Genomic DNA, 19,880 nt, shown 5'->3' on the forward strand with positions numbered 1-19,880 from the left:
AAATCCTCACCAAACTTTGAAAAAGTACATGGGTCACTCTGAATTCTTTTTGCAAAGTTTGGTGAGGTTTGGTCCAGGGGGGGCAAAGTTATAGGGGGGGTCCCAAAAATTATTTTTTTCCCATAGACTGAATGGGGAAAAAACTTTGCTCACGCCTACAGCCCAAACGGCTGGATGGATTTTCACCAAATTTGGACCAGGAGCAGCGGCTTGGTCCCCAAAGCGTGATTTTGCGAATTTGGTGAAAATCTGTCAAGTAGTTTTAAAAAAAATGACTAAAAAGTAGGCCACAAAAAATTAGTGATATCTATGTTCGGTCTGCGGACACACTTCCCTGTTCGCTACGCGGACAGTGTCCTGATTGGCCAATCGCCTTGCATCATGCCTGCGGACATGCAACGTGTTCGCTGATTGGATGGTGAAGAGCATGAAGTGTGTCAGATTTTTGGAAACGCCCGCCACCTTGGGTTCGCGGACGTCCGCGGACAGCGCAGTGAAACTTGGTGGAAAAATACTATTTAGTAAAGTGTTTTGGTGTGTAAGACTGTTTGGGGAAAGTGGGGGAGTAAGAGATGGGTTAAATGTTGTATTTATTTAGGTGGCAGGCACCCCTGTTGTGTTCGTTCTGACTGCCGGACAATACAGGTGTACTGAAATGTTTGTAAATAAACGAAATGGGGGTGTCCTGAGGACACTACGCCTGTCCATATGGTTCGTAGGCAAGTTGAAACTGTTCTAAGAACACATCAAGTGTCCTAGGATGTTCTAAATAAATGAAATTGGGGTGTCCTGATGACGGTATACCTGTCCGTACTGTTCATAGGCAAGTTGAAACTGTTCTAAGAACACATCAAGATTCCTGGGATGTTCGTCAATAAACAAAATGGGGGTGTCCTGAGGACGCTAGTACTGTCCGAATTGTTCGCAAGCGCACTGAAACTGTCCTAAGAACACACGTGGTGTCCTGAAATGTTCGTAAATAAACAAAATGGGTGTGTCCTGAGGATGCTATGACTGTCCATATTGTTCGCAGGCAAGTTGAAACTGTTCTGAGAATACAGACGATGTCCTGAAATGTTCGTAAATAAATGAAATGGGGGTGTCCTGAGGACGCTGTCCGTATTGTTCGTAGGCAAGTTTAAATTGTTCTAAGAACATGTGTCCTGGGATGTTCGTAAATAAACAAAATGGGGGTGTCCTGAGTATACTATACCCGTCCGTACTGTTCGTAGGCAAGTTGAAATTGTTCTAACAACACTTGCGTTGTTCCGAAATGTTCATCAAGTGTCCTGGGATGTTTGTAAATAAACAAAATGGGGGTGTTCTGTGGATGCTAGACCTGTCTGAATTGTTCGCAAGCAGGCTGAAACTGTCCTAAGAACACACGCGGTGTCCTGAAATGTTTGTAAATAAACGAAATGGGTGTGTCCTGAGGATGCTATGACTGTCCGTATTGTTTGCAGGCAAGTTGAAACTGTTCTAAGAATACAGACGATGTCCTGAAATGTTCGTAAATAAACAAAATGGGGTTGTCCTGAGGAAACTGTCCGTATTGTCCATAGGCAAGTGGAAATTGTTCTAGGAACACATTATGTGTCCTGGGATGTTCGTAAATAAACAAAATGGGGGTGTCCTGAGGACGCTATACCTGTCTGTACTGTTAGTAGGGAAGTTGAAACTTTTCTAAGAACACATCAATTGTCGTGGGATGTTCATAAATAAACAAAATAGGTGTGTCCTGAGGACGCTATGCCTGTCCGTAATGTTCGCATGCAAGTTGAAACTGTTCTAACAACACTTGCGTTGTTCCGAAATGTTCGTAAGTAAACGAAATGGGGCTGTCTTGAGGACACTATACCAGTCCGTAGTGTTCGTGGGCAAGTTGAAACTGTTCTAAGAACACTCGTCATGTTCGCAGACATTAAAAGTGCTCATATGGCATAGTTAAAATGTTTGACTCTATGAGTGATATGCTGCGGTGGTTGTGGCCAGGGCATAGAGTCTTGGGAGCATGGCCATATGGCCATGCACCCAAGACTCTATGCCCTGGCCACAACCACCGCAGCTTATCACACCCATAGTGGCTTTTCCAGTCTTGGGTGCATGGACAAGACCAAATTTATAAGCACCGAAGTTATAAGCTATTATGGGTGTGGTATGCTGCGGTGGTTGTGGCCAGGGCCTAGAGTCTTGGGTGCATGGTCAAGACCAAATTTATAAACACTGAAGTTATAAGTCACTATGGGTGTGATTTGCTGCGCTGGTTATACGAATTATAGTATACTTAATGTTTGGTTTAGTAACTGGAGTACATGTATTCCTTGTTAATTTCTGTGATAAAAAAAATATCATGAAACAACTTGGAGGCACCTCCTTCTACCAATTAGCCACAAAAACCTGGAACAACATCCCAAAAGAAATAAGAAACACTGAAGATCACCTAAAATGAGGAGTAAGGAACGTGGTATGCCAGTCGGACCCAGATCAGGACAGAGCTGCACCAGGGGAGACTGCACAAGCCGAGCACCTGAATAGAGATGCAAACTAACCAACCCTACTAACAATTTCCCTTTCTGCATACACCTCTCAAACTTCAAACTAAACACAACCAAAATCTACAGCACAACAAACCGCACAAACTCCACTACATTGCAACAACAACAAAAAAAAAACATAGTCTTGCACAACATTACATGACGACTACCGGCCGCAAACACCCCAGGCCCAGCCAACGGTCCCACCGGGCTGAGGCCAACAACAGCACATCACTGCTCTCTTGCACTTTTCCTGCCTCCTCCCACTAACTCAACCTCCCCTCCTCTTTCAGAGCCGCCAGAGCGCCAGGGGACCACTCCGGTTGTGATAGTGCGCGGTACAAATGTCCTTTAACATTAACATTAACATGTTAGTATTGGTATTTTGTAACGACTTATAACATTGAATAACCAACATTTTTTTTTTTACCCTCATATTTAGTAGATTACAAACCAGTGTACTGTGCAATTTGCTCTGTTTCTGTGTTTGTTGCTAAAATCATTCGGTCTGTGGAAAAAAAAATCCATGTTGGATTAAAAAAAAAACGTTTTTTGTTATGCTACAACAGTCTATTTGTTTGTTTGTTTTCAGTGTTCACTTGTTGTTTCTGGCTAATGTTCTATATGTTGGCTTGTTGCAGATTTTTGGAGCAGTTAGATACCTGTTGATATATTGTAACTGTCTACTTTTTGTTATAATGAAGTGGTATTGATTTATCTGTTTGGATATTGTAAAATCTTGGGGCAGTTAGATACCAGTTGGCGTATTCTAACTGACTATTTTGTTTTATAATGTAGTGGTATTCATTTATCTGTTTAGTTGTTGTAGAATCTTGGGGCAGTAAGATATCAGTTGGCATATTCTAACTGTTTATTTTTTTATATAATTTAGTGATATTCATTTATCTGTTTAGTTGTAGAATCCTGGGGTAGTTAGATAGCTGTTGGCATATTCTAATAGAATATAGTTTTTAATAGAAGTTTTGTTAATGTTTAAGTACAGTTTAGTTAATACATTTTGGTTTTATGAAGATTAAATAAGCTTTTGAAAGATGTGGTGGTAATCTCTGCTTCAGAGTAATGGTACTATCATTACATTCGAACCATCCACATTTCTTTTTTTATATATGCAGTATAGTGACCTGCATTGGTTGTGGCTCCTGTGTGGTAGAATTATACCTATTGTTGTGAAGGTTTTCTTACCAAGTGATACTTGACCATGTGTGAATCCAGTCAGCTTGCAGTTGTTTTTGGTACCATCTGCATTGTAACGTGGAAGCATTAGTATTACGTATTTACCATGTGTTTGTATTAGTATGTTGGAGCGATTATCAGAATTGCAGATAGTACATAATCTACTATGGTTTGCATTTTATACAAGTTGCTGAAATGAAACGGATTCACAAATAGGTATTGATACATACACAAAGCGCTCATTGGGGATTTGTTCTTGTGTCACATTGTTGCAGATAGTGCATGTATGTTTCCACATGTATGAAATCTGGAAGATTTCATTTATAGGTATGTTTTTGTTTTCCAGTACTTGTAGTAAGTACATTAGAAATTCTTGTGGATGTTACTGTGAGTTTATAGTGAATTTCACCATTCCAGCACAGTAGTTCAATTGTTGTCTTATTCCATAAACACTATACGTGTTGTCAGGATTGTTTGTTGCATTTCTATGAAGTACTAACATTTGCAAACACAATTGGTCTGTACTGTGTAAGTAAATGTTGTCAACAATTGGTGGTTATTGAAATAATATATTCATTGCTACATTTGCTTAGCAACTTACACCAATTACATTTGAAAGTTTAAATGGACTAGGTAGATCTGTATCTGAGTGCTTTTTTTTTTTATTGTGTCTTCCTTTTTTGAAAAAGTACCTGGTTTACTTTCCCTAATAGTTTCTTTTTTGTTTGTGGTACTTGATGAAGTATTAGTTTTTTTTACTCTCTTTGGAGGAATTGCAGTGACATCCTGTTGCATTTCTTTATGATTTAGTTTTCTTTTACAACATTTTACTTTTTGTGGAACAGGATATGTTTTTAGATGGGGGTGTATAGTGAACGAAGTCTATTGTATTCTAAAATGCAAGGAATATCAGTGTTTACTTGCATCAAAGTTGATTAGAATTAGACCGTCAAGTGTACGTAAGCGTGAAAGTGCTACGTAGCTCATGCCTTCTTTAAAGACTGTGTTACCAATGTCTATCAATGCTTTGTCTAGAATAAGACCTTGTGATTTTTGATGGTGACTGCGTATGCAAGAGTTAGAGAAAATTGTACTCTGCGTACATACATGTCTTTGAAGTAGTGCTGTACCGAATAGCATATTTAGTATTCGGCCGAATACCGAATAGTTTGTCAACTATTCGGTCGAAGCCGAATAAGAAGCCGAATAGTTGCTTTATTTAATAAATCATGTTCCAAACTTCAAAAAACACACTTATTAAAAAAACAAATAAAGCACCATTTTAAAAGCATTCTATACTTTTATTTCTCTTCGTTGTAATTAATGTTGTATCTTTATTTAAAGTATAAGAGCCAGAAATAAAGCAGATTTAACCAAAATGAAGGGACCAAATGTACAGAAGATTGTTACATATTCAGTGCCGGTTAAAGTAAGAGGCTTCACAAATGCAAAAGGACTGCCTTTGTGAATCAGATTCATTGCATTCTCTATCCAGTTGCAAAGTCAATGCGGTTGAGTTTCGAAATTTCTTTGCAGCTCACATAGAAACATATAAAATGGTTCATGCCGGCTCATGCAGGACACAGGTCAAGAGGAAATGTGAAATGCGTAAACTCCATTTCATAACTATTCACCCCACCCAAACAAATGCTGCTTAATTTTCACTTATCCTAGCCACTCTTTCTCGCCAATACACAAACATATGCAATTTATAATTCCTGATAAAATATCAGATAATGTTAAACTCAGGACTCAAGTTCTTAAAAAAAGAAAAGGGGGTACTATGACGTAAGCAATGGGAAGTGACATGACAGGAACTGAAAGTATCTATGCACATTTCTTTCGGTTTGTTTTGTTTTTTCCAACTGAAAAAAGTGAACATTGCATATAAACATTTTATCAGATAATGTCAAACTCAGGACTCAAGTCCTTAAAAAAAGAAAAGGGGATACTAGGACGTAAGCAATGGCAAGTGACATGACAGGAACTGAAAGTATCTATCCACATTTCTTTCAGTTTGTTTTTTCCAACTGAAAAAAGTGCTCATTGCATATAAACATTCACCAAAAGAAAAGATGTTCCTGTATTGTTGCAGGCTAAGTATAAAAGATGAGCACCTTTTTTGTCTAATAATCTGTAACAAAACATGCCCTAAAGAGCAGATTACAATGTAAGATATTTTTCAGCTGTGTGATAGCAATATGTCTGCTCTAATTCTATTCAGTTTTTCAAACTGAAGTCTTTATTTGCCTTTATGAGTTCATGTTGCATTGTATTCAAATGAGAATGTCAAATTATTCGGCAAGAGCCGAATAGCAAGAAACTATTCGGCCAGTGCCGAATAGCCTTTTTTCAGCCGGAATTCGGCCGAATACTTACTCGAAGCCGAAGTTCGGTACACCCCTACTTTGAAGAGAAGGAATCGAGCTGTTGAGCGTCCTATCCTTTTCACTTCTGAAGGTTTGTCAAAGAGAATATTGTTGTCAAGTGGGTATGTTTGAAAGCCAACGACTGTACCCAGTGCTCCATTAACTATTCATTGATCCACGTCAAGGTTACGTTTAAGCATTACTCTGCAATTTAAGGATAATTTTAATATTTTTTCCAATCCAGCTGTGTTGGAAATTGAATTTTCTAAACTATTTGTGGATTGTTCACACAAGGGTAGTGTCATACCAAGTATGTCTAGTTTGTCTGTGGCGCTAATTTCAATTATTGGTTGCATTTCTTTTTTTTAACATTGTTTCATTGAATTTGAAACAGCTTGCAAGAGTTGGCATTAAGGCCATACAATTGACATTTTTGTGGGCTAATTGTTCCATAACATCCGTAGCACATGTATTATCGCCATAAAGTGCATGAATGTGCCGGGTTTTCAATATTGCTTGTGCTTCTTGAGATAGTATACCAACTCTAATACTTTTTAAGATGTTGGCATAAGTGAGATCTGCAGATTGTGCATGTTCTCTGTTAATTCTATGTATTGGAAATGTTGCCAAAGGTTGACATTTCCTATGCTGCCAACAGTTTTACAGCAGAGCTTGTGTCCTAAGGTTTTAAAAATAGGCTCACCTTTCACTGGTGTCAATTGAATAAGACCTCCGAAAACAATAACATGTTTTCCACCAAAGAGCTCTTCGTAGTTTGTTTTGAGTACTTCTTGTAATCTGAATTGAATCAAAGCCAATATTAGGTTGGAGACCATGCTCACCTCATCTATTAGCAGCATTTTCATTTGTTTGAAAACTCTATGTAGTTCCATTGCAGCTTCTGTGGAAAGGTTGTAATAGTCTAATTTGTTTTGGTGTTCTACTGGAAGGAGTAGTGATCGGCGTAAAGTGACACCGCCTATATTGTAGGCAGCTAAACCTGTGGGGGCAGTTACAACAGCTGACAGTTTGTTGTTTGTCAATTGTTGAAGGAATTTGCTGATGATTTTGATTAAGAATGTTTTGCCAGAATCAGCTTCACCACCGACGTACAGTAGCATAGGTTTGTAATTTTGGCAGGTGCATTCTTTGTTTTCATGTTGAACATCATGTGCAATTTCTTTTGTTACTTCTTGAAAAATGGTACGTTGCTCATTGTTTAGTTTTGATTGTAGTATAGTTAAGTCTTCTTTATCTTCATACTGACACATGGTGTTTTCTACTTCCGTCATAGCTAATTCTGCCTCATTTGTTATTAGTGGCTGTCCCAGTGGTTCTTGGCTTTCTGTTACAGAAGGTTGACTACTATCAGGAGTGTCCTTATCTAGTTGGGCCTGGAGTTCTTCTTCGTGTTGCTGTTCATTGTGCAACATTGTTTTGTAGTGTGTAAAGTTTACATCGGTTAAAGTGCTTTCATTTGCTTTGAAAGCGTCTTCGTAGGAGTCATAGTTATCTAGTATTTCTTCTTCTTTTCTCCATGGTTTAAAGAGTTGCAGCACGGACATGTAATATAGTTCTTTATGTTGAGGAGTCTTTAATGACAATTTGATATGATTAATTAAATTTGGTTTGGTGAGTTTTACTAAGCTGCCTTCACAATTTGACACTCTGTATCTACCTTTTTTTTCATCGGGTTTTATATTATTTTTGTATGTGAAGTTTTGGGGTATGTGGTATAGACACATGGTTTCCAAAGTGGTACTTCTGTTTGGGTAGTATGTGTCCAGCAAATAGTTTTTTTTTTAAATTTTAAATGTCTTGGCTGTTGGGATCATGTTTGGCTATTGTTTCTAGATTTAGCAGGACCAAGACTTAGCCATACTATATTTTCCGATTTTCCATAAAAAGCAGTATGGGTTAAACGATCTATTTACTTCATAGGAGCCACATTCTCTATGAGAGAGCATTTTTTATGCCCAAGCTGTATAATTTCTGAGACATTGTTTTGTCTGATGACAGGTCATTCCAGAGGTTTTGGAGCTCTGTTTTTTTCTGCTTTGGTTAAGTATGCTGTAACATATTGTGCAACTGCAGTAGAATTGTCTGCAATGTACTGCACATCTATGTTTGCATTCCATAAGTGGGCAATGATTGCATTGTAATCATTGATATATTTTTCTTCTTCTGTTCTTTTTATGTAATATGTATTTTTAGGTGATTTACCTTTAACACTATGTCTAACTGAAGACATGAAGTTGTTTACTTGACCTGTTTTTGTAACTGGTCTAGGGAAAGCAAAGCGGAATTTTGTTTAGATTTTGCTTTTCTTTTTGTATTTGTGATGACAATATTTGCCACATTTGTGTCTTTGAAATTGTAAAATGTGTTCATGAAGATCACTATTTGTTTCTTCTGATGGAATTTCAAAAGTGACATATTTTTCGATAAACTGTAATACAGTGGCATCATTGTCTTGACCAAATTTAGGAGCATCTTTAATCCATAAAAGCATGTGGATATGTGGTGCTCCTCTGGCTTGGTATTCTTTTCTCCAAAGGAAGTGTTGCACTTCTCCGAGGAGGGGGGGGGGCAGTTTTATAATACAAATAAAGTATAGCATAGTAATGAAGCGATGGTGAAAATATCTTGAAACATTAACAGGATCTAGAGAACAAATTTCTCCAGGTGTTAGTATATCTATGTTTGTTTTGTTTTTGTTTGATATGCGTAGGAAATCATGTAAATCTTCCTATGCATATTCTGCACAACTTAATGTAATAAACCAAGTGGGTGGGCCAAGGGTTCTTATCATACAACGTACATCTCCATGACGTCGGAACCAGTACTCTTTAGTACCACACATGTTTGCTAATAGATTTGTAATACTTGATTGTAAAACCTCATCTTTTTGTTGCACTTTTTGTAATAATTTTGTAGCTGACATATTTTGAAAGTGGGTTTCTGATTTTAATGTGTGTGCAACTCTGTAACATAGAGTTGCTAGTTCACTTTCAAAGAGTAGGTGGAATATGTATTCCACATTTTGTCTAAATCTGGGATCTTCAGAATACATCCGTAACGAGCGGTATTCTGATGCTGTTATTTGAATAGGTCTATCATTGTACCTTCCTCCTTTGCCAGTAGGAAAGAGTAGAGGAAAAGCACGTTCTTCTATACTTTTTTCCCATATGCTGATTGGTGATCCTTTTGTTTGTCGCATTTGGTACGTTTCTAGTGCATCTTCTACGGTGTCTTTAAAGTGCAATGGATGAATTGTATAATGGTCTAAAGTATTGGATACTGTAGCAGGATCTAGAAGTTCAAATTGACCAGCTTCTGGTGACTCTAGAACTATTTCAGTGGTTTCCTTCAAGTTTTCTTAAATATTAATTTCTTTGTAGTATTCATTATTGTCTTTTAGATATTTCAAGGCTTGTCTAACTTTTTGTAAATCTACCAGTTGTTGCAAATTTATTTTGTCTTTTGTAGGTACACCATTTACTAAGATAATTAAAGATTGCTCCATTGGACGTTGCACTCTCAGAGTGTGCACATTTTGTTTCAGATCTAATGGTAAATACACTACTTTTCCACGAATGCCTTTCACCAATTCAGAGGGAGGTAATTTTGCTATTTTTGGTTGAAGGCGTATTATTGCTTGAAAGGGGTGCACTGTTTGAATTATGATGCTCTCATATAAATTGAGTTGTTGTAGGGGTTTTGGTAGTGGAAAGAATTCCAAATTATTTGTGATAGCACATGAAGGAGTTTGGTTGTTGTCAAGTTTTATAGTGCAGTAACTGCAAAGTATTAAGGGGTCAGTTATTTCATATTTGTTTTCTGCTATAAGGTAGAGAGCTAATTCAAACCATTTAGAATCTTCATTGTCTTCTATTTTGTATGTTAGGTATACAGTTTTTGTGTTACTTTTATAAAAAGTTCTGCAGCAACATTTGTGATGTCATCTTTGATGTCCTGGGTCTTAGTCTTAGCAGGGCACAGTGGTAGCGCGAGTTATGGTTGTTTAATTTACCATACCTGGCAAATTTCAGGGGTTTTTCAGTTTTATTTTGTCCCTTTAACAACGTTTTTTTTACTTAATTTCATAGGTTTTTAGTAGCGCAACTTAACGATAAAGTCCCTTTAACAATGTTTTTTTACTGAATTCCATAGGTTTTTAGTAGCACAATTTAACCATAACGTCCCTTTAACACAGTTTTTTAACTGAATATATATATATATATATATATATATATATATATATATATATATATATATATATTCCTATTACACATATAAAATCAACAAACATTAAGACCAGTACAACATTTTTTAAAAATCACAAACACTATCATAACACTGTTTAGTGTACAGATTTCATACAGATAATAATTAGCAGCAAGTCTAGAACTCTTTCACCGGGCAGAAATGTTGCCTACCCGTGAAAGTGCATCAATGCAAAAGGTGGGCTTAGTGCTTTGAAGTGCTGTATATGCAGAGCAGTCGTATTTTTTATTTTTATTCTTCCATTCATACAGTTTGGAAGGAGCATACAGACAAAACACAATTATGAACTGTTCTGTTGGTTAAGCCAAGTAAAGATGTTCCATACAGATTAATTTAGCTACCCGTTCTAACAATGATCACTGTATGCATACATTTAGCTGCAGTTAGATTTTGCTTATTTATAATTCCGCTTTTTAGAATGATGTAGAATATAATATTCGGTAGACACAAGGTTTTTCGGCCCTTTAATGAGGATATGCCCCTTCTTGGTGATCTTCTTTAACGATTTGCACATGGGCCTTCATCAGGACATATATAGAGTTGGAATATATGATACACAAATCATTAGTCCCGGGAGGATAGCACAGCGGCAGCGTGCGCGTCTTGGAAGCAAGACGACACAAAGCAACAACAGGTTCGATCCCCGGGTCCGCGCTTAGAAACCTCTGAGTGTTTAAGCGCGTTATAAATACGTAACTAAGACAAAGAAAAAACACAATTACACAACTAAGAAAAACTAACAATTCCTGTAACAGCGCCTCGATGCCTACGGGCTGTGTGAGCGCTTTATAAATGTAAAATAAAATAAATAAATAAATTAGACTACTCCTTCGTTTTATCTTCTAGAATCTGTGGGATTATAAATATAGAAAGTTATGAGTAAGGTCACCTGTAGTTCTTTTCCTTCCCCAGTCTATTCCTCCATGCTATGCTACTGACCTGAAACTTCTCTTTCTTGTGATGGAACGTAATGTAGATAAGATCCCTACATCAGATCCTTTTTCGATTTGACCCCAACATCAAAAGGGATCTTTTTCTTTTACTTGTACTCAGAGAGGAATGGAGCTTATGGACACAAAGAAAGCAGACCTCCAAAGATCTCTCCCCCCAAAAAACAATTTTAACCAGTTGTAAAATCCAGAAAACGCAAATAAAAAAGTTATTGTTTATCTGGAAAACAACGTCGAAAATAAACCCCAAATGGTGTGAAACCCTGAAGGCAAAACTCAGGAAACTGTAATAACGGAATGAATCCAAAAAGAGAAGCAATAACAGAATAAATAGAACTCAAACCCGAGAGTGATGCTCATAATCTACAACAACATAATGAAAGGCTTGCAAAGGTCCTGAGGAACTTGGCTGAAGCAGGAATGACACTCAGCCGAGATTAGTGTAAAACTATTAGAAATGAGATTAAATATTTGGGTCACAAATTATCAGCCAAAGGGATAGAACCAAGAAAAGGACTTTGTAGACACTATAGAGAAATCACCATTACCTTTGAGCAAAGAACAAGTTAAGGTACTTCTTGGAATGGCCAAATATTATTCAAAGTTCACACTGCATTTGAGGACAACACAGTGTTGATGAGGAAACTAATAAGGATGGGTACATAATTTGAATGGGATCAGGAATGTAAAGAGGAATTTACTTTCTTAAAGTAAGCACTTAGCAAAGCACCTGCACTTGACAATTACAGACAGGCCAAATAACAGACATCACTATAGATGCCCGCAATATAGGTTTAGGGTTTATTGTGACTTAAAGTAAAGAAGTGGAAGAATATGTTATTGCATTTGTGTCAAGATTGGCAATGGGAGCGGAAATGGAGTATGCAATGATTAAAAAAGAACCTTTAGGAATTATATTGGCAACTGATCATGTACATTGGGCAGCACATTTGAAAGACATGCAGATCATACGTCTCAAATAGACAGTTTCACATCCAAAGGTTTGGATTAAGTCTCAGCCAGGAAAATAAGATGGGCAACAAATCTGCAAGAATGTAAGTTTCAAACAAAGTAAAGAAAATCATACGGTTGATTGTTCAGGCTAACAGTAAAAGAGTAACCTGAAGATACGGAAGATAGAGAGGCTGTCCTGGCGGTTTTAGACCAGGCAGTAATGGAGAAGGACTGGAACTTGGTAATGGAGAAGGACTGCAACACAGCAATGGAGAAAGACTCTATGATGGCAGAGATATATATGGGTATACATGAAAATACTTTAAAGAACAAGTGATTGAAAGAAATGGATCTAGAAGCACTATGGCACGTAAATGATTAACTGTGTGTACACATTAACATGTTGATGAGAGGGGATTGAATCGTGCCACCAAAGGAGACAAGGGAGTACATAATAAATCTAGGGCATCAAGAATGCCAGAGGATAATGAAGACAAAGCAATGCATCCCCAGAGACTAATGGTGGCCACGTTCAGTATACTGGTTGGTCACGGCCAGTAGCACAAAAGGTATATAATATCCCAATAATCATGGCACATGAAGTGGAGATGGAAATGGAGATATTCGAGAAACAAGGGTTCATTTAAAGAATCAATGCTTCAGAATGGATATTACCATTGTTGAGCATTAGGAAAGCACTGGGTAAACTAAAGATTTGTATAAATCTTAGGTAACTCCACAGGCGTGTCACAACAGAGAGAAATCCACCCCCGAATGTGCATTAGTTAATTGCAACCACAGGGACAGCAACATATTTGTTGACATTGGACCTTGCATCTACACATCATCAGGTTAAACTGCATGGAATGTCATAGCATTTAACTGCCCTTATAACACCTGATGGCTTGTCCCTGCGGCAGCTTTCCAAAAGATAATGTATAACCTATTCAATCGAGATAAATGAGTGCTCGTTTTTCAGGGTGACAATTTCGTGTATGCTGGTAATCTACAACAACATAATGAAATGCTTGCAAACGTCTTAGAGATATTGGCTGAAGCAGGAATAATACTCAGACAAGACAAGTATATAGGAATTAGAAATGAGATTTTATGATTTGGGCCACATAACATCAGTCAAAGGGATAGAGCCAAAAGAACGATTTGGTAGATATCATAGAAAAAACACTGTCACCTTCTAGTAAAGAACAAGTTAGGAGTTAGGGCATTTCTTACCGCATACCGCACTTTGCAGATAACACAGCGTTGAAAAGGCAACTAGTAGGGATGGGTATACAATCTGAAAGGGGTCTGAAATACGAAGAGGTATTTATTTTCATAAAACAAGCGCTTAGTAAAGTACTAGCGCCTTGACAATTACAGACAAGGGTGAATAACTGTTATCACAACAGATGCCAGTAATGAAGAATTAAGGGCAGTTTTGATTCAAAGAGAAGAAGGCGAAGAATATGTCAAATGAAGAATTGCAAAGCAACTCAATGTACGAGAAATTGATTCCCTTTCTTGCCTTACTTTTATCAAATATCAGTTAAACACAACACAAGAGTAAATAATACTTTTATTACAATGGATTGTATGATACTAATAAGTATAATTTATACACAGCTAATCATCTGAGTTGACAAAGCTCTGGGAACCAGCTTGTGTGACGTTTGCCTAGTAAAAGCATTGCACATCCAATGGAAACAGAACCAGAAATATGAGGCCGCTATATGATCAAAAGAACTTGGTAAGCTTGGTAAGAAATATAAACGTATTATATTTCATGGTAGGCAGGAGGAGACTATATTTGGTGGCTGTGAGTTCACATGACTAGCATCACAATAGAGCCCCTCCCCACTACTTCTTGATGTTTTGCCTTAACATTAATGACGGACGACAGACTGAGCAGATAATGATATCATTAGCATTTGTGCTTCTACGGTCATGTTCTTGCTTCCTGCTCCTGCTATTTTATAACCACAGTAAAAATCAGATAGCCATGTTGCTAAACAATACACAGTAGTACCCCTGGCAATTATTTACATTTATTATTTTTATGTGATAGATCAAAAAATTAGCATTTCTCGTTTACTCGATTGCCTGCTTGTGATGTTAAAAAACTAGCCTGTTGTCTGCTGTGTAATATCACTTTAGATTCTCATCAACATATTACATTTTTAAGTTCTACTTTATTCTACTAGGTAATATTGACATTTAATGTAATGGTGGATTGATACTTTTCTCCCATTACATCAAATGTGCTTTGTCCTTTCTTCCATCAATGACAGAAGACTAACTAAGACATGCAGTCGATTAATAGCTGTCAGTATTTAGCATGCTTTAGTAAATAATGCAACTATGTACACAACACATGGGTGCATCATTCATTGGATTTCTGCAATGTCAACATTTGATGGCAGTATCCCAGTAACTTTAGTTAGCAGATTACAAACATTTGAGACAACTTTAGGTCAATTAATATCATTCTGTCCAAATAACTCCTTAATTACTCTCACAGGTTTGTTCACTCCTCTTTTCAGCTCTGCAGATAATGGTGCAAATAGCATCCTCTGGAACACCGTGTAACCCTCCCACACACACAGAGCCATAATATTTCATCTCCAAAGGCAGTCAACTCCACCTGCCCTCTTCCTATCCTCGTGTCCAATGGCAGCCAGTTACCTGACTTACCTGAGGTGGTGCAGGAGTACCTGCCCCTCCATGGCAGGCACCACTTTTGTGTTGATTAACTCCAAATGATGGATGGCATCTGGCAATACAGGCAGTATGTTCCAGCATGACACATCAGTTGGTGCCTTCTCACAGATCTGAATGAAACTAAACAATACATATATACTTGCACCTCTAAATTTGCAGGAAGGTTTCCTGATATTCTGACCAGAGGGGCCAAAGTTATTGGTGTTATAGGAGAGGTCTCAAACGTTACTTTCCCCCTTCAAATTGCGTCAGGGAATATTTATTCTCAGCTTTAAAAAAAAACACTGGATATTCATCTTCATGAGAAGATTGTGTCTGAGCCAACTCATGTGTATTCCTGGATTTGGTGAATATCTGTACATAATATTGCATCATTATATATTGCCACATTTTACAATATGGAAAGGTGATAGCCTCTCCATTTACCTTGCTCTAGGCTACTACAACATTATGCTATGCCGGTAAGAATAGAAGGGTCAGTCTGAAGAGTGTAGTAAAAAATACATTATTTACTGGTCTGCTTTATATCTACTAGAGGGTTGTGGGGTCATTTACCTTGCTGGGTTAATTTTTGCTATTATTATTTTTCTTTAATATAGTTAACATTATTGAATATTTATCTAATCAATTCAATCTTATTAAAAATCAGATGTCTCCATTAACAAAATAAGCTTATGAAAGCAACCCACATGAAAAACAGAAACCATCACTATTTAAACCCAGTAACACATTACTAGAAAAGTGCCAAACAAAAACACATCACATTACAGGAGATCTAAATACCGTGCAATAAATTAAACTGTTTCATTACAATTCATCAGAAAAAAAAATAGTGACTCCAATTAAAACCTAATATTATATAACGTCAAGAAGGACTTTAGACATTGACTGCATAGATCAGAGTAATTTTTGCAAAATATTAAACAGAATATTTATCTACATATAGCATTTAAATTGCTGATGTCCTCTTTGATGTCATGCGTGTTGGTATGAGCAGTGCATGGTGGTTATGGTTGCACAGATTACCATAGTTAGAACATTTGTATGTTTTTTAAAAAAATGTTATGCAGATATCTTAAAGTTCTTTCAATGAAAGTGTTCATGTTTCTTTAAAGCGCACGCTCAGCCATGACATATGTTTAACCAAACTTTTTTACTCCATTTTAAATATTTGTATAACTGAAAAAAATTAATTACATGAACAAATATACACAACGGAAAAAAAAGAGGAAATGAGTCTAGATTGCAATAAAGTTACTAAGTTGACAATATCCATTAAATATGCGGTGAAAAAACAGTGAATTGTCTGGGGAGTTATTAGCAGCAGAAATCAGTGAGCTCCATTCATTAGGTCAGCATTCATTCCTCCTTTTTTAACCATTATTGATGGCCCAAAATAGAATTCATTTTAGAAGAGGAAAGACAGACAATATTTCCTATTTACCATACTTACCATACTAGGAGCAAGTCAGACCCACCCTTCTCCAATAGAGAAGAAGGTTCCACAAGACTTTCAGACAGAGTCAGTAAGCAAAATGAGCTACCCTGGAAGCAAGCTTTAGTCCTTCAGTGATCTTGGCAAATAAGCCGTCTCTGTTCCACCCTCATCATTACATTAACAAGGAAGATGAGACTCTTGGAAAGTTGCCCTTTTGTATCCCCAAATTTCAGAATCCATTCTCTCAACTCTCAAAAAAGGCTATATGCCATGCATTCCAATCAAACATTGATTGTTGATGCCCCATTATCTTTGCGGAACTCAGAGTGTTATATGATATATTCTGGTAAGATAGCACAGCGGTTTGTGTGCTCGCTGCTGCCATGTGAGTGGGTATCGGCTCAAAATGTCGATAAAAAAATAATGAATGTGCGTTTACTACGCATTCGGCAGCAACAGAAATTCTGAATCCCAAGCATGTCCCTCAATCCCTCTGGTCAGTGTAATGCATTTGGGAGTGCCGGGGGTACCCCTGCTTCAATTACATGGATAGCGGGGAAATAGAGTATACAAAATAAAAAGGGCCATGCAGAGATAGAAGGGAGTTGGTGGCACAAGCAGAAATGTGCTGCTGAAAGGTAGTAGGAGAAAAAGGGGAACCGGGTATGGGTATGCAGGCAAATGTGATCTATGTGATCACTGCGCCTCGCCGTTTTTTTATTCTTCATTTTCTTTGTCAGCATTTTCGGTGGCACAGTGATCACAAAGAACCATCAGAGTGTGATCTGCAGATTGCCGTTTCAAATCCCGGCAATTGAACTCAGCCTTTCATCCTTCTACGGTCGATATATGAGTACCAACTTCTTTCTGTTAGGTGATAATTGCATGTAAATATTATCTCTGTACAGCACTTTGGTGAAAGCACTATATACATAACAAATCATTATCATAACTTAGGTTACAAGGTGTCTCAAGGTGTTCAGCTTGGGAAACAGAGGATAAAAAAGAAGACATGTTTGTGATGCAGAGAAAGGGGATACAAACTTTCAAACCAACTAGGAACTAGCAATTCTGATGGTTTACACATATAAAGATTTAGTTTGATCCAATGTGATTACACATCTTAATGAACCTTCCGTTAGTAGAGTAAAATATAAGGAAAAGTTAATTCTGTTATGTCTCTGTGTGTGTTTCTGTGTATGTAAGTGCCTAATGTATGTGCAGCTTACAATTATGTCAAATTCAAGTCCCATTCCACTTATATTAAACTTCCTCACATTGTAATTTGTACACAGGTGCAGGCTTAACTTACATTTTGTGTGAGCTAAACATGTGTGCAACTATCCCCACAGAATAGATGTTTCTGCATTGTTGAAACAGTTCTATCATTTATTTTTAAGCTATACTTTCAGTAACACGCTCTTCAGAGTCAGAAATATACTATACAGGATGCATGCTGCACCTAGAGTAGACTGTTCAAGAGATTCCACTCCTCACAAACGTCTTTTGATTGTCATTTGAGATTTCAAATCCCTTGTCACTTAACACACATTTTCCAAACTTAATGATCTGTATTTAAGGTCAAATGGTACTTACATTTTCTGTTGTTCCAGTGATTACATGGAGACCATCATATGTTGATTTAATATACATGCCCTGAAACAAAATGTGGAATAATCTATTAAAAATGCAATAATCTAGAATCAATTAAGCCAAAAGTAATATAGAATCAAATAGTCCACAGAATATTCACAACTAGTTAGAAATGCTAAACTTTGCTTGCTTTTTCTTTGGCATTCTAATCTCAACTTCTATTTTTCTCTGTAAAATGTTACCATTATCTCTTAACTTTTTGAAAGGAGAAATATTAACAATAGCATCTACTTTACATCTAACAAAAATTCAAACAATGCCTATGAAACATGAATTTTGTTCATTGATATACCAAATGTGTGTGTCTGTTTAGGGAAATCAGGGAATATTAAATTTGGGTTAGCACTAAAAATTTAATTCATTAAGCAATCAGTGTATCAAACTCTGAATCTCAGAATCAATAAACATCCCAGCAGCAGTATAATGAAATATCTGATGGCAGTTTAGTAGACTAGCTAACATACTAAAAATAGGAGAAGTATGATATATTTATATGGAATGTATATGATATGATATGGCATTTATAAGTAATGTCTGGTGCAAATGTCTGTACTAAAAGAATGGATAAACATCTATCAAAACAAGCTTTGCACTTCAGAAATTTGAGCTGGGAAATTCTGCCCAATACCACATAGAGATCGGCTTTTCACATGCAATAATATGATAGGTCTGATTTTTACCTTTCCATGTGTTTACTATTTGATGCTTTCAAATAGTTCATTATCTTCTACATATTATGCATCATATTTATCCTTTGCAGACCTTCGTCTGCTTTACTCATGTTTGCGTTTGCTTGTTAGTCACACACAAATACTGTGTCATAATCAGTATGTTCAAAAGTGCTTAATGACAGTCATGGACAGTCATGTGCAGTTCATTACTCTGTTTGCTGGAACCACTTTTATAATACAGATCATCATATGGGTGAAGCCGAGGGCCCTCACTGTGTCTTTTGGAGGTTTTCATGGGTGTCTCCATTATCTTGTTCAATTCTCTTAATTTGGTTTACTTCATCCATTCCAAATAAAATCAGGGACCTGAAAGACCTTTGATTAAAGCAGGGTCCTCCTTCATGAATTTAGACCTGACATCTCACCCAGCCTCAGCAACTTTGACTGATAAGCCTTTAGGTACTCTTTTAACTAACCACAATGTATCTTGTCAGTTCGTGTTCAAATGTTTTTTTTGTATTTTTGCACACTAAGAAGTCAAAGTTTGAAGTCTGTTGCATGTGTGTATAATCACATGTACTTTTACAACCAAATCTACTCTACCTTCTGCAGTTGGTTCCAGAAGTCCTTCTGCAGTAGTAAACTTGAACACCCAAGAACCTCAAATTCAACAGTATCGATTGCAAAGTTCAGAAGCACACTTCCAACAGAATGAACAGTCTCCTTGTTAACCTCTATTATTGAAGCAACTGTGGCTTCACTAACTCCAATTGTGAACATTTTAACTACCATGAATGATTTACCTTCTCTTGTCAACTCACTGTCATATCAGGGGTCTGCAGCCTGTGGTCCTCCAGATGTTTGTACTGTCACTCCCATCACCCCTCACAATTGACTTTGTTGGCTATGGGTGATAGGAGATGTAGTCCAAAACATACTAGAGCTAAATGTTGCAGAGTCTTGGTCGAGACAAACAGTCCCACATGAAAGGTTAGCATCTCCATCACAGAGGTCACCATGAGTCACAGGCCCTCATTGCAACTTTGCCTGTACACAGTAAAAGTGCTATAGTAATATCATTTACCAGCACTTTTACTGGTCCTGCAAAGTAT

General features: G+C 37.1%; 1 protein-coding gene across 1 annotated transcript in view; it reads right to left on the reverse strand.

The window, feature by feature from the left end:
• The window catches only part of CNKSR2 (connector enhancer of kinase suppressor of Ras 2), a 2,376,238-nt gene that overhangs the window by 1,279,345 nt on the left and 1,077,013 nt on the right, over positions 1 to 19,880 (reverse strand). Inside the window, exon 7 of the mRNA XM_069639527.1 lies at positions 18,041 to 18,100. Within this exon, the coding sequence (XP_069495628.1) occupies positions 18,041 to 18,100 (60 nt within the window). The remainder of the gene's footprint in view (positions 1 to 18,040; positions 18,101 to 19,880) is intronic.

Source organism: Ambystoma mexicanum, chromosome 7q (assembly GCF_040938575.1).
Source record: "Ambystoma mexicanum isolate Mex_15411 chromosome 7q, UKY_AmexF1_1, whole genome shotgun sequence".
Classification (NCBI taxonomy): Eukaryota; Metazoa; Chordata; class Amphibia; order Caudata; family Ambystomatidae; genus Ambystoma; species Ambystoma mexicanum.